Genomic DNA, 15347 nt, shown 5'->3' with positions numbered 1-15347 from the left:
AGTTGCCCTGGATAAGGGTGTCTGCTAAGAAATAAATAATAAAAAAATAATAGATGTAATAATTATAATGGTTCTTATTTTTATACCCATATATAAGAAATAATGTAGGTAAAATAAGGTAAACATTTCTTTAAAAGATAAAACTCAATCGCAGCAAGCAAATAAAGGGTACCTGTGGCCTTACACATCTTTTTTGCAAACAGGCCCAGTGCACATTTGTTTCAAACAATAGCAACCCCTCACTTCTAAATTATTATTAATTTCTTAGCAGACCCCCTTATCCAGGGCAACTAACAATTGTTACAAGAGATCACATTATACATTATTTCACATTATTCTTTACATTTTTTTTTTTACATACAATTACACATATATACAGTTTTTATTTTTTACTGAAGCAATCTAGGTAAAGTACCTTGCTCAAGGGTACAGCAGCAGTGTCCCCCACCTGGGATTGAACCTATGACCCTCCAGTCAAGAGTCCAGAGCCCTAACCACTACTCCACCCTCATTAGAATCCTCCCTCATTAGAAGCACAATGTCTGCGCTTAAAGTAAATAAATAAATAAGCATTAAACCCCTTACCCCCCCCCTTACAGTATGACAGTATTAGTAATAATAATCCCAATAATAACAGCAATATTAATTAATATTACTACTACTGATAGCAATAAGAATTGAAAAGGCCTCTGTGTCTGTAGCAGATAGCAAAAGAAACAGGCGGTCTCAGCAGACCATACAGAGTTGTTTATTTTTCCATATTTACCCAGGGTGGCGAATCAATGCTAACTTTGTCCACTTTGCTTTGCGTTGACTCCCTCCCTCTCCCTGGGTTTCACAGTGAGCTGGCTGCCCCAGGGAAGGGGTCATGGACTGTTACTGACACTGGCAGCAGCAACAAAGCCCTGCACAGCCGTGTGACCCGATGAGACAGCAGGGGAAGTCAGGATTGGACAGGTGTGTTTACTGTTCACTTCACTGGACAGAAACAACAGACGCTTGTCGGTTTATTAAATCCTGCTCTAGGTGGGGTGCCTAAAGCCTGAAGCACTGTAGATCTAATGCAATCCTACTGTGTCATTGCAGGTAAGTGTGTTCAGTATTTTAAAAAGCATTACTATTGCCGGACTGCAATTCAGAACTGAGTGGAAATATTTGTAGGGATTTGTTTTTAGAGATTAGTTCTTAACTCCAGTTTACACAGACTTTAATAATAATAATAATAATAATAATAATAATAATAATAATAATAATAATAATAATAATAATAATAATAATACAATTTGTTATACACCACAAATGCCTTACTTTTGATAAATAATGCACTGCGTTGCATGTAGGCATTAAAAATCCCAATCAAACACAGGACTGGCTCACATTATCTATTATAGTTTTCTAAGGAAAAACAACAAGGATAACACATAACAGGATATCAAACAGGTGAGAGCTTAAATAAAAAAAAATGGATAAAAGTATCCCTTTAATGAATACGAAGAACAACAGTGGGCATTTAAATTGCGAAAGCCTTCAAGGAATTATCAAAATCCATTGCCATACTCGCATTAGTAATACTAAATAAATAATAACTATATCCCAACCTCACTTCCTCAAAAGCACCACGTTATACAGCACGGCAAATAACAATCTAAGCTGAAATAACAGTGGAGATCCATTAGGAGCACATTGTAAAGGGTAATCAATTAAAATACATGTAATATAAAGTATCTCTTTAATACCATGTCAGTAGCTAAATAGTTAATTCTTAGGATGTGTAATGCTGGTAACCGTCTCGAGCAATTTCCAGGCAACATTCTGCAAAGCATGAGTCATACAACTTCTGGTTAGAAACCTGGAAAAATACTCCGTCTCAGCCTCAGCGCAGTACGAAGTGTACCGCAGCCTATAGCGCTCACACAGCGAGCGCCTTTCAAATTCGACTTGATTATGACTAACGATACGATTTTGTCAGGGTTTTTAGTACATTTCACGGCGAGTTGCGAGGGGAAAAAAAACAAGAATTCACGGAAAAATGCCACCAAATAATGTAGGTTTAGCTATATCAACGTACACAATGGCTTTTAAATAGCACACAAAAAGCAATAATATAAAGACTATTGCTTTTGACTGCTGGCAAGTTTAAATGTTACTTTATTGTACAAAACTTAGTTAAAGGTCGTTTCACACCAACGTAACATTATTATTATTATTATTATTATTATTATTATTATTATTATTATTATTATTATTATTATTATTATTATTATTATTAATTTAGAGTGCAGACGTCTGAAATAAACGGAGTTCTAGTATTTCTCTGTGCGCGTCCGGCGTAAGTGTGTGTGCATATATATATATATATATATATATATATATATATATATATATATATATATATATATATATATATATATATATATATAGACACACAAAATCAGCATGTCAAATAATTGTTTTTATTACCGTGTTGAAAATGAAACGGTATATGATTTTCTTCAACAATAAAAACGAAACGTTTAATTGGCTGTTTCTGAGTAACAAAGCACTGCCCCTTTAAAAAAAAAAAACAAGAGTTGAAAGGTCAAATCACACAGGCAGCACCTTGTCCTAGAAGCGGTGCATCAAAGATCTGAAAAAAAGACCAGAAACAGAGAAACCTCTCGTTTTAGCTAGTTTGCAGGAAATAAAAACGATGTTCAACGGCAATGTAGAGTATTTTGTTTAGCACTGTGAAGTTTAAGAGAAAGTTAGTATTTATTTTCAATAGACTACGTGGGTAGCTACATTGTATGAAAAAAAAAAAGTTTCAAGACATTTTATTAATATTTTTTGAAGATGCAAGCCCACTTTTTTGTTTCAAAAAAATAATTTAACAAGTGCTGTATGTACCACCGAGAGTTTACAGTAACGATCTCTTCATTTACATGCTCGCTCAAATCTCATTCGCCGTGTGCAACCAAACAATTTAAGATACTGGCATGTTTGTATTTCCACTGCATGACAGACTGCATTTTAAAGGAAATAAAGACAGTGCCTAATCAAATGTGTTTTTATATCCATTTCCAAGATTTCACAGATTTTAGTAGTAAACAGAAGGCTGTACAGGGCATGACAAAACCGCATTGTCGTACTATATATATATATATATATATATATATATATATATATATATATATATATATATATATATAATCCTTTTCATCTGTTAAGCGAAGTTGCATTGCATGTTCATAGTCTTGAGAAGTTTGTAGGTGTTTTCTGTTCGACGCAGGCTTTTTCAGTCCACAACCTCCGGTTCTGTTAGCGGCATGTGTGATGATAATAATAACACGTCATCCGCTCCCCCCCCCCCCCTCCTCTCTCTCTCTCTCTCTCTCTCCCCCCTCTCTCTCTGACTGTACTAAGTGCGCAGCGTCTAACTGAACTGCACAACAATCTCTGCAGCTGTGCATGGAGATCCTTCACATCCGAACATCTTTTAATTTAGTTCTACATCCAGCAGAGAGACATCCGTTTTCTATAGAATATTATTACAGAATTGCTTCTGACATCATAAATACACTATTGCTAATACGAAAAACAGGTAGGAAATGATTTATCTGCGATTATGTGATTTGTTTTCGAACTGCGACACTGCCTCAGGACCTCGACCTGCTTGCGGTGTCTGATCTGTCTGTTGAGCGGAATTGATTATTTAAAATCAAGTCGTTTAGGATCAATTTTGCTATGCACTGGTACTTGTAGTAAGCGGTGTGGTGTGTGCAGCTCAGCACTGCATGATGTGTTCTGCTGTAGCTGGGATATGTCGTTACGTAAACGAGATTGTTTTTTTTAAAACGCAAACGACTGATTTCATCGTTTGTAGACTGCTAGGTTTCAGTTGTGTATGACACAATGCTCTGGATAGCGTCATGCATTTAAAAAAAAAAAAAAAAAAAAACAGCGAGAAATTTCTAAATAAAGTATGCTACGCACTTTTTGTGACTGCGGCGTTTTCATGTTGGTGCCTGACACGCCCACTCAGCGAGCCTTCAGTTCAATGTGTATGTGCCAGGATCGCGTTGTCATGTCTTTACGGTATTTTGTAAACATGTTGCTCATGTGCGATTTCAGTGTTATTGTCGTTAATTAAACGCACCGCCCGCCAGTCAATCAGATACGACGATTTGACACGTATTTTGGCATGAGTTCTATAACCAGGATGTAGCGCAAGTATACAGCGATCAGACTGTGTTTAAAAGCCCCTTTACTGTTAACTGCAGGGCAGCGTGTTATAGCTGTGTTCGGACTGCTCGCGGCAGTAGTTCCCCACAGTAATTTATGAATGGAAGTAGGGTGAACTTTTCACATTACAAGCAGATAAAAACAAACATGTAATGTTGTCTAAAAAAAAAAAAAAAAAGCACCGGCATAGCAGTGTGGGATTACTGAATGCTTCTGAACTATAATCTGAAGTATTTAACTCACCGAACTTGTTAAAAAAACATCCAGGATTAGGAGAAAACTAACAGAGCCACAAGCTTGGGATATATTTTGCTAACCGGGACTAGTTGTGCATGTGTATTTGCTTACAAAAAAGACCCATGCTTGAGTTTAAACGTATATTTGTATGCATTTACACTTAAACAACATATATTGTACTTCCATGTGAGTCTGTTTGGAACCTTCAGTTTGCCAATACTAGTGAATAAACAATAATGGCAATGCTGTCAAATTAGCACACCCCTTTATTGCATGCTAGAACACACCCGACTATGTGAATTGAAACTGGATATGATTTCACAGCACAAAAAAGGTATTAGTTATGCTTGCTGACTTTCTCAGTTTGTGCAATACATAGGGTTAACCTGCAACTGTTGTTTTTCAATCACTGAAAGTATGCTTAAGTTTGCCAGTTTAAGAGCGCTTAGTACAGAGTGTTCAGCCACCATTGTGGTTTGCCAAAGGAAATATGTGGCAGTGTGTTTTTTTTTTTTTGTTTTTTTTTACGCCAGTCCTAAATAACGCTTTCACATTTTCCATTCTCGCCATTATAAAATGATTATGCAACAGTAAGCACAGTATATGTTTCCCTATTACTGTACTGGCTTTCAATTAAGGGACTGACTACTGTACCCAGTGCTGTCAGTCAGTAACTAATAAGTGCTATTAGCCCTCCCATCATTCAAGAATGCTGAAGAAACAGGAACATTCTGCAAGATTCTGAGTTTAAGCTTCCCTAACAAAAAAAAAAAAAAAAGCAATGTAATTACAGTACAAGCTTTCCATACAATTAAAGCCACTGTTTGACAGTCCAGGCTTGTTTCTATTTACAGAAATTTAAAGCCATCTTACAATATAAAGGTCACTCTTGTATTTATTTGCAAAAATATTAGGAACTCAAACAGTAAATTAGAACAGTTTGCGTACATGTTATTTTTTTAAATCTAAAATGTCTAAACCAGTGGTTCTCAAACTTTTTGCATAGGTGACCCCAAGCCTCTGAGCGCGAGCCCCTTATAGATTAAAAACACCTTCTTTTTTTATATAGTTTAGCATACGTATTTTAAATGGAAAGTGTATAACCTTATTTTATACTATATTTTTAAATAAGTGATGTACCTTTTTCATTGCTTTTAAAGTAAGAGTAAAAACAGATTTTTATCGAATTACTGGTAATAGAATTTTAAGTAGAAAAGTTACTTTTATGTAAAGTACTTTACATTTAAGTTGCTGTTAAGTAGAATTGCATTTTAATACTTCCCTATAAACAGCAAGGAAATCAGTGGGATGGATGTGAATTTAGCCTTCACATCATCATCATTGATTATGTCAGTTAACTGCACCTGTGCGTGAATATTCTCAGTGAGTAATTGGTTAGCCGTAAAACTGAAATGATGTGAGAACTCTTCGTAAAGGTCACTCAGATGTCCATGTATAGCTGACCTGACAGCAGTATCAGTGTCGACTTTCTCCTCCTCGCTGAATGAGGAAATGTCAGAAACATGCCAAATGTGTCTGTGTACAGCTTTTTTCGCCAGAGATCCAACTTCACTTGGAAGGCTTTGACTTTATTAGTCAGATCTATTACTGCTGAAGTGACAGATTGGGGTCTTTAAGGCTATCAAATATATCAACTAGGTATGTCAAGCAGAGAAGCCATTTCTTGTCACTGAACTTTTTGTTCAGCTCTTGTTTCACTCTTTGCAAGAAGAACTCCGTCATCTCTTTCCGAAGTATAAAAACGTGCTTTACTACCTGTCCCCTAGAGAGCCACCGGACTTGCGTGTGGAAAAGGAGAACTCTGTATGCACCACCCATTGCATTGCAGAGTCGAAAGAGATGACCATTCAGAGCATGCGCCTTAATGAAGTTCACTGCTTGACTGACGGCATCCATCACAGCCTGAAGGCATACTGGCAACTAGGACTTGACGATGGAATGCACAATGAGTGCCAAATACATTAGGTGGCACACTCTTGACATTCTGCTGAAAGCCAGATCGAGAGCTTATCATTGCCGGAGCCCCATCGGTATATAGACCACGAAGATATTCCTACTCAATGCCGTTGCTTTTGAGAAAGACATTCACCTTATTGAAAACATTGTGTGCTTTTGTGGTTGTTTCAAGTTCTTCACAGAGTAGGAATTCATCCTTAAAATCACCGTCGTGAACATAATGTACAAAAGCTATCAACTGTGTGCAGTTAGCAACATCAGTAGTTTCATTGAGTTGCAGACTGAACATACCGAACACAGAATGTTTAAATCCGTCCACAACTTGTTCCTTGATATCTTCAGACATCTCACATATCCAGTGTTTCTCAGTATCATTCGACATAGAGAGAGTATGAAGCTTTTTGCATTGTCATTGCCAAGCATAAGTGACACAATGTCTCTGCACGATGGCAGGATACGTTCCTCACCTATAGAATGCGGCTTCTTGGCACAAACAATTCATAGAGACACAGCATAAGAGGCTTCCACAGCTGAGGATGTTTGGTGTTGAAAACTTCCACCTGAATCAATCCTGGCTTTCTCTGTCGCTTCCCCCCTCAGTCTGAAGAAATCAGCGTATGCTCAGGATGTCTGGCTCTCGAGATGACTCTGCAGAGATGACTCTGCAGTTTACTTGGTTTCATCGATTCAGCTGACAAAACTTTGCAGAAAATGACGTTGTAGTTTTTCATTACCAGAGGTAATGATGCTGGACTCAAGATACTTTCTCGTTTTAGCGGTAGAGGTGGTCATTATTTTCACGAGAACCAGCTCTGTGTACGGTCACAGAAGGTGTCTATTTATTATAAATTACTTTTTTGGCTGTGTGTTTTTTTTCTTTCATACAAATCATAAAATAAACATGGTAAAACAGGATTCAACCGTCTCTACCAAGAAAAGCGATTTCACACTAGGCACTGGATATTTTATTTTGGAAGCTTCAGAAAGCTGGTTCAACTGGTGATAATGTCTACTCGGAAGAATAATTTGTTTTCCAATTGGATACATTATTGGATTGATAAGAATATACACATACACATATATTTTTGATTAGAAATAATGGTCTTTGCGTAAAGGTATGTTTGACGTAATTTTTTAAACACCTGGGACTTAAACAACTTCTAGCCATTGCATATCTTATATGTTTTGTGCATGTACTTGCGACCCACGTGTAAAAACCTCTTGCGGGGTCGCGACCCCCAGTTTGAGAACCCCTGGTCTAAACTATGTAAAAAAGTATTTTTAAATAGTAATAATCCTATCATATTAATTTGTTACAAGAAATTATGCATCTTGGGGATTCCGGCAGGAGTGTTGCATTGGCTGTGGCGGTCCCGTAGGTTAGGGAGGCAAATCCGTCAGGGATTGTTTCGCTGGCCAGTCTCCCAGTGAGCTCAGAGCGGACACCTGCAGGGCTGGCCTTAGTCCTCCAGAGGCCGGTAGCTCGCTGATGTCCACTCTCGAGTTCCTGGGTGCAAAAGAGGAAGCAGGCTTGGTCATGGGATCGGAGGACGGCCACTAAAAAAAATAACTGGACATTTTATATTGTGGAGGAAATCAGGGGAGTGGGGGGAGGGTTTAGGTTGGCCAGGGTGTCCTCGGCTCACCACGCACCAGCAACCCCTGTAGTCTGGCCGGGCGCCTGCGGGCTTGCCTGTAAGCTGCCCGAGAGCTGCGTTGTCCTCCGACGCTGTAGCTCTTGGGTGGCTGCATGGTGAGTCCACAATGTGAAAAAAGCGGTCGGCTGACAGCACACGCTTCAGAGGACAGCGTGTGTTCGTGTTCACCCTCCCGAGTCAGCGCAGGGGTGGTAGCGGTGAGCTGAGCCTAAAGAAAAAAAATTGGCCATTCGAAATTGGGAGAAAATAATAAAAATAAATTTATAGAAATAAATAAAATAAAATAAAATAAAAACATTATAATTATGCACTCTAAATAGAAAAATCTAAAAGAATTTCTGCTTCTGTTGTAATGCCATCCCCCCTATTAAGTCCCTGTTTGTTGCTCCCTTGGCTGGCCTTCACAGCAAGGTCTCCCTGTAATAGTCTGTAACTAGGATTGCTAATATTGGAAGTGCCCTACACCCAGCCTGAAAACAAGCCTTGGGAATGCCATTGAGAGTTCAACACTTTACTTTGGCACAGCGCTGTAGCTGGAAGGCTGAAGTTGTTAACACTCATGCATTTGCAATGAGCCCAGTCTCAGAGCTGCAGTAGCAGCAATTCATGTTGTACTGGTTGATATTATGACTGCTGTTGGCATTGTGTGTTTCCTTACAGGAGAATGGAGGCCCTGGGTCCCCAGACTAAGAAGGCCCCAAAGAATTTAGTGGAGTGGCGGAAGAGGGTGAAGTCTGAGTACATGCGTCTTCGACAGCTCAAACGCTTCAGGAAAGCTGAGAAAATAAAAGTATGGCTTGCTGGTCTTCTGTAGTGCTTTAAAAAAAACACTTAAAATGTGATTGTATATTAACCCACTAAGTACCCAAAAACATTTTCTTGTAATTTGATACATTACATTTAGATGTAACTTTTGCAGTTAACAAAATGAGAGCACAGTAAAGTTATCACAAGAAAAATAACAGGTCGCTGCCACCAGTTAAAAAAATTACAAAGTAGCCTTTCCTCAAATTAGGACAGTGGCACTTAATGGGTTAAAAATAGGTTTAACTTTTCCCTCTTGCTGTTCTGCTTGATGGTTGATCAGTTTAAACTAAAGTGTTTCTGCGGAAGGTAGATTTAAGATGGTTAAATCCAAGACTTTCTCTGCAGTCACAGTTCCTGGCTAATCGCAACCAGATCAAGGATAAGACAGAGCTGTTGAATGAAGAGTGGAAGAAACTAAGGATTCAGCCCATCCCTGCCACCCCCTCCATAGGCCAGCACGGTACCAAAAAGGTATGGGGATAAAAAAATATGTAAAAAAAAACCCAAAATCACCTGTCAGCTCAATGCAGAGTACAACCGCATGGTTTCTGCAAGTTGTTCCTTTTTATTAGACCTATTAAGATCAAACTATAAGTCAAGTAGGCAAATGCTTAGACTAATTAATGCCTACTTTGTGTATTAATTAAGAACTGTAAGTCGTGTTTTTATATCAGATAAGGAGGGCTAGCCCTTCTGTGTGAAAGCTATGAGTAAATGGTACTAGCCGAAATGTTGGCCTTTATTTTTGCAAGACTGTGTTTGCAGCACAAACAATGTTAACCATGTGTTATGTGTTCCCTAGTGCGTAGTGGAATATGGCTTTCCTGAATTCAAGAGCCAAACCATTGTCATGAGGACCTTAAACACAGTGGCAGGGATCCCCTTTATGCATTCCTGGTCTCCCTTGCAGCAGAACTTCATGGTAAGGAGGAGCTCAGTATAATGCATTTCATGCTCTTTCTTTGGCGGCTCTGTTCAGATTTCTTGTTTTTCCTGTGGCTTTTCCAGGTGGAGGATGAAACCTTCCTGCACAATATTCCATACATGGGGGATGAGGTGTTAGAACAAGACGAGGCCTTTCTTGAAGAGCTTATTGATAACTATGACGGTGTGCATGGGGACAGAGGTAATGATTACTCCAGCAGGGATCCTAGTTTTCCGCGATTAAAAAAATGAAATTCTCCAATAAAAAAAGGGAAATCCACGTTATTCCGCGAGTAAAATAAACAGGCTAAAAATGAGTTTTCCCTGCCACATTATAAAACACACAAACAGTACTATTGGGTAACAGTTAACACAGGAAGTGTTTATTGTTGTTCTTGTTACACTTGTTGTGTCTCTATGTTGTGTTTTAGTTTATAAACTAATTATTATTGAACTCTAACTTTGTATTACAGTGTAAAATGTGTAAGTCGCTTTGGATAAATGCGTCTGCTAAATAATATAATAAAATAAAATTGGTTACACTTTCAAATTCTAAGCAAATTACAAGCTTACCAGCGCCATTAATCAATAAAACAAACAAACATACTTTTTTTTTTTACTTCAAATATTACAAATAGTTCCCCGTTATAAAAAAAAATAATATTCATGTTAGTTCAACTCCGAGTTAGTCTTCGTCATCCGGGTGGCTATTGTTTAAATAGAGCTGCAGCATTCCAGTTACAATTGGTCTGACTTTGGAATGGCACCACCTCCCTATTGTGTTTGCTGAACAAATCTCAAACTACCGGTTAATCCACTTTGTACAGAGGAATGTCAGCTTTTACACACATTTTGACAAAATCTGAAACAACAGTTTCACGCTGTTCTTTGGTAGTTGTAAGACGCTGAAATGATCCAAACACAGTGGTCCGTTTCAAATGTCCTTGACAAACTCGTTGACGCGACCTTTAGGGGTCATTTTTATTGTTGGAACAGCTCTGATTACTGAAGTAACACAACACTGCCCACTACAAGTACAAAAACTCATATTCAATGTACTAGAACAGAGAAAAAGTAAAATGCAAAACGTAAGCATCATGAAAATAAGGAAGTAAAACCAAAACTGTAAAAAATGTAACAGACGTATGCCTTACACCCGCTAGGGGCAGTGTTGGGACTTTATTAATGGTTACACTCTGGTGTGCCAACTGTATTAAGAGATAAGCAGGGGTTCATTTGTAAGGAAGAGGGTTAACATTTTAGTTTATAGACCTAATCTACTGAGCTTGATTTACAAAAACATCCATATATATGCTTGGAGTTCTCATCTGCATGTGGGTTTCATGCTTTGTTGGTGTTGGTAACTGCATGCAGACCTTTGCCTACCCGTGTGTAACATGACCATCAGGTTTGAACAATATCGGTGGCGGGTCTGATGAACAGGAGCGACAACACTGTAGTTGTCAAGAGCGCTAGTTTTCTGGCATTTCGCAGTTTGGGGTGTAAAAAAAACGAGTCACTTCCTTACTTATAGACGTCATATCCTCAAATATACCTGGAGAGAAGTCATGGTTGAAGGCTCTATGGAGACCAAGGTGCTTAAACTTCTGCGTTTAAAAAAAAAATCTTCAGGTTGTGATGACTAAAACAGAAAATGATGTACAAAATGAAACAGGAGCGGAATGTTAAGATGCTTCCAAGCTGCTCTTAAAGGAGCTGGCACGGGGAGTGGTTCGGATCCTCAGATGTGTCTCCTTGCTTGTAGAGGGCAGGTTCATTAACGATGAGATCTTCGTGGAGCTGGTGGACGCACTGAGCAAGTACGTGGATGAGGAAGGGGAGGAGAAGGAAGAAGGAGAAGAGGGGGATGAAGAGGAGGTGGAGGAGGAAGAGGAGGGAGAGGAGGGAGAGACAGGGACTGTGAAGGAGGAGCCTCAATCTGAGGAGACACCCATCATCGGGGGGAAGAGGAAGACCATCACAGAGGGTAAAGGGGTTCCAGCGTGTCATTTTAAACAGAAATGCTCAATGAATAGAGCTCAGGTATTAGCATAGTACTGTATATTATATATCCATATACACACATAAACAAACATCTAGACATTAGAAGTCACGTCCCCATTGGAACCCACTAGCAGCAACTACACTTAAAATATCATTGAGAGTGTGTGACAGGATGGCGTGTGTGATGACGTCAGGCCAGAAGCAGGAACTGAAACTTGATACCGCAGGTTGGGTGCAATGGCGTTTGCGCCGTCTTTATTCAAAATTCAACAAAAATAAACCAAACGTTTTTAAAAAAAGAGAAAACTGTGCTAACCGAGCAAAATAAACAGTTAAACAAAAAACAAGTCACGAACACAAAAAAGAAATACAATAACTGGTCCAGGTCAGGCTGAGCTGTAGCCGTCACTGTTCCTGGACCTATTCTTAAACTTAAAGCTTTTTTTCTCTCTCTCTCCCTCATTGCTTTCGCTCCTACACCACCACCCCGAGCTGGAGAGCTGCAGCCTTTTTATACAGGTGACCATCTCCCGATTAGCAACAAATTAAATCACCTAATTAATTCGGGAGATGGTCACCTTCTGCACAAGTTTTCTAATCAACGGCTACGCCGCCACAAATACATAAATAATAATATACGCAGCGTTTCGCCGTCCTAAAACACAATAAATAAATAAACAAACAAAATAACACGGCCGGAGGGGGACCCCGTTCTAAAATAAAACAAACAAATACTGTACAGGGCTGCTCGCCCTGTTACAGAGTGTGACAAAGAATTCTGAACGTTTAAACCACAATAGATTAGTTACGTCAATATGGCTACCTCTAATCAAGTTGAGAGCGTACTTTCTCTAGCACTCTGCATATGACAGTCCTGACATGCTTCACTCATGGGCCTACAGAGAGCGCACAAAATACATTCTAAACTTGATTAGAGGTAGCCACTGAACACTCAGAAGCATACATAGACAGATATTTTAGGAAAGGCAGAAGCTGAAAGAATTGGCTTACTACAGTACTAAAAAAATAAAAAGATTTGTTTAAGACATGTTCTGTACCAGTTTTTAGCATGTTGTAGCAGATTGTATAACCGTGTGTGAGTCTAGTGGCACACTAGTGTTGGGAACAAGATGGTTCTTTAAAGGAAACATTGGCTCTCACAGGGCATAAATAAATAAATGGGGTACTGATCTTTTCAACAAATGGACCGGCACAGGCATGAACATTTAAGAAACCACCTTGTCAACAGCTGCCAGTATCAACAGAACCTTTCAAGAACATTGTTTAGGTGTGGCTGTTTTTTCTGGCACAAAACATTTGCTTATCTGTTTGTCTGTCTGATTGCTTGAATATATATCTATTTTTTTTGTTTTCATTTGCATTTCCAGGAAGTGAACAGCCGCCACCCAAGAGGATTCCACATGGCAAGATCTTCAAAGCTATCGCCTCTATGTTTCCAGACAAAGGGACCACTGAAGAGCTAAAGGAAAAGTAAGAAAATAAGAACATACAAACTGTGTGTCCGGTTCCTAGTCCTCTGGTCCTGGTTTCTGTGCTGCGGTTTAAAGTATTGGCTGGGGTTGCTTTCTTCAGTTCCTTGTAGGAAGACTTCAATCAAGCCCCCTCCTAATTGTTCTTTTTTCTAGTCTTCTTTAAATTCTGTCCCCTTCAACATATCTTCATAGATCGTTCCTTTAATCCCTGGGATTAGTCTGTGTGATTTTTGTTGGACCACAATGTTGTCATGTGGGCACCAGAATTAAACAGGGTTCTAAGTGTGGTTTCTGTTTTGGTGCCTGCAAAAGGTGCAGGGTTGGCAGCACTGGAAAAGGGGTAATAATATCCCTCTCTTGAATAACACAATAGCAGGGGAAAGGAACCATGCTTCAAGCCTGCCTGGGATAGATTGTGCGGTGCAGTTTACCCAGCTCCACTTTGATAAATGATGCAGGCAGCAATGGTATATTCAAGTTGATGATGGATCAGATACTGCAATGCAGAGAGCACTGCATGGGGGGGGGGGGGGGGTATAGACTGCGATGAGTACAGGAATTGCTTCAGAATGGCATCTCCTTTTTTAATTCCTAGGTACAAGGAGCTGACGGAGCCCCCCAGTCCCATCAAACTGCCGCCCCAGTGCACCCCCAACATGGACGGGCCTGGAGCCAAGTCAGTGCAGAGAGAGCAGTCCCTGCACTCCTTCCACACCCTCTTCTGCAGACGATGCTTCAAATACGACTGCTTCCTCCACCGTAAGAGCCCGGAGCCAGGCTGCTCGCGCAGGAGTGGACTGTGCAGCCCTTTGTTGTGTTTATTTATAAATACGTTGTATTTTGACAATGGCCATGCGAAGATGCTTTTATATGGAAGGATGGGTGGATGGATGGATGGTAACAGTAAAGACCTGCTTTTCTGTTTTTTTTAGCATTCCATTCCACTCCAAATGTCTACAAAAGGAAAATCAAAGAGATTCGTATTGAAACAGAGCCATGTGGGCTGGACTGCTTTATGCTGCTGGTAAGAGTCAATAATTATACATTATACATAGTGTGAATAGGATCCGGTAGGCTGAATTGACTGATGATAAAACACAGTTCCTATACAGTAACACTTCAAAATAATGGCCGAAAATTCTTTATGAATTCCGTCTGAATCTCAGAGGATTAACAACTGAATTTCTCATGCACTTCCTCTGAGTTCTGAAGTCATTTTTAATTCAGCCCTGTTAATTCGTCATGATCTAAAAACATGTAGGTTCCCCTTTCCCTTCCATCCGCTCCTAATGAATTCACTGTTTGTTCTTCACTAATGCATACCGTCTTGAGGAGTGATCCACTGTAAAGGAGTGTTAATTCATGCATGATTGCATGCCTTATACATGTGAGCAACAAAATTTGTTACAAAGAAATATTGAAAGAATACGGGTAATTAAATCCACATGAAATATTAACAGGGCTGAATTCAAAATAATTTACTTCGTAACTCAGAGGAAGTGCATAAGATATTCAGGTCTTATTCCTGTTGAATTCAGCATGAATTCATTATGAATCTGCAGCATTATGAATCTGCGGGCTTTGCTTTAAAGTGTTACGTCCTATATTGTATTTTATTTTGAAGAAAGGAGCCAAGGAGTTTGCGGATCAGAATATGGTGAAATCTCAGCGTTCACGGCGGCGACGCAGACGGCACAGGCAGGCCAGCTCCAGCTGTCCTAGCTCGTCCACTTCCACCTCTGGAGAAGGCAAGGAAGGAGACAGCGACCGCGAGACCACCAGCTCCTCGGGTAAGAGGAGCCAGGGCGCTCCCCAAAAACACACACAACGTGACATGGGTCCTGAAACTTTCTGGGCCAGATTCTCAGAACCATTTTCTCCAAATTGTTATTAGCAGGACCTTTTTTTTCAACCTTTTTCAACCTCTGTAAGACTGGCCAGGTGCAGCCTTTTATATAAAACTGAATGAGTTAAACCACGGGCAGCAGTGTGGAGTAGTGGTTAGGGCTCTGGACTCTTGATCGAC

At 39.6% G+C, this 15347-nt stretch overlaps 1 protein-coding gene across 4 annotated transcripts in view; it reads left to right on the top strand.

Moving 5' to 3' along the window:
* The first annotated feature begins 634 nt into the window (after nucleotides 1-634).
* The window catches only part of ezh1 (enhancer of zeste 1 polycomb repressive complex 2 subunit), a 32144-nt gene continuing 17431 nt past the window's right edge, over nucleotides 635-15347 (top strand). The window contains exons 1-10 of one of the 4 annotated variants that reach the window (XM_059006556.1): nucleotides 636-957; nucleotides 8754-8883; nucleotides 9246-9371; nucleotides 9703-9822; nucleotides 9909-10026; nucleotides 11590-11811; nucleotides 13217-13319; nucleotides 13917-14080; nucleotides 14254-14345; nucleotides 14946-15111. In XM_059006556.1, coding sequence (XP_058862539.1) covers nucleotides 926-957; nucleotides 8754-8883; nucleotides 9246-9371; nucleotides 9703-9822; nucleotides 9909-10026; nucleotides 11590-11811; nucleotides 13217-13319; nucleotides 13917-14080; nucleotides 14254-14345; nucleotides 14946-15111 — 1273 coding nt within the window. In that variant the 5' untranslated portion in view covers nucleotides 636-925. Of the gene's footprint in view, nucleotides 958-3392; nucleotides 3581-8753; nucleotides 8884-9245; nucleotides 9372-9702; nucleotides 9823-9908; nucleotides 10027-11589; nucleotides 11812-13216; nucleotides 13320-13916; nucleotides 14081-14253; nucleotides 14346-14945; nucleotides 15112-15347 lie in introns of those variants that run through there. The other 3 variants (XM_059006555.1, XM_034055368.3, XM_059006557.1) reach the window with 3 other exon arrangements.

Source organism: Acipenser ruthenus, chromosome 33, assembly GCF_902713425.1.
Source record: "Acipenser ruthenus chromosome 33, fAciRut3.2 maternal haplotype, whole genome shotgun sequence".
Classification (NCBI taxonomy): Eukaryota; Metazoa; Chordata; class Actinopteri; order Acipenseriformes; family Acipenseridae; genus Acipenser; species Acipenser ruthenus.
This window is presented reverse-complemented; position numbering and strand designations above follow the sequence as displayed.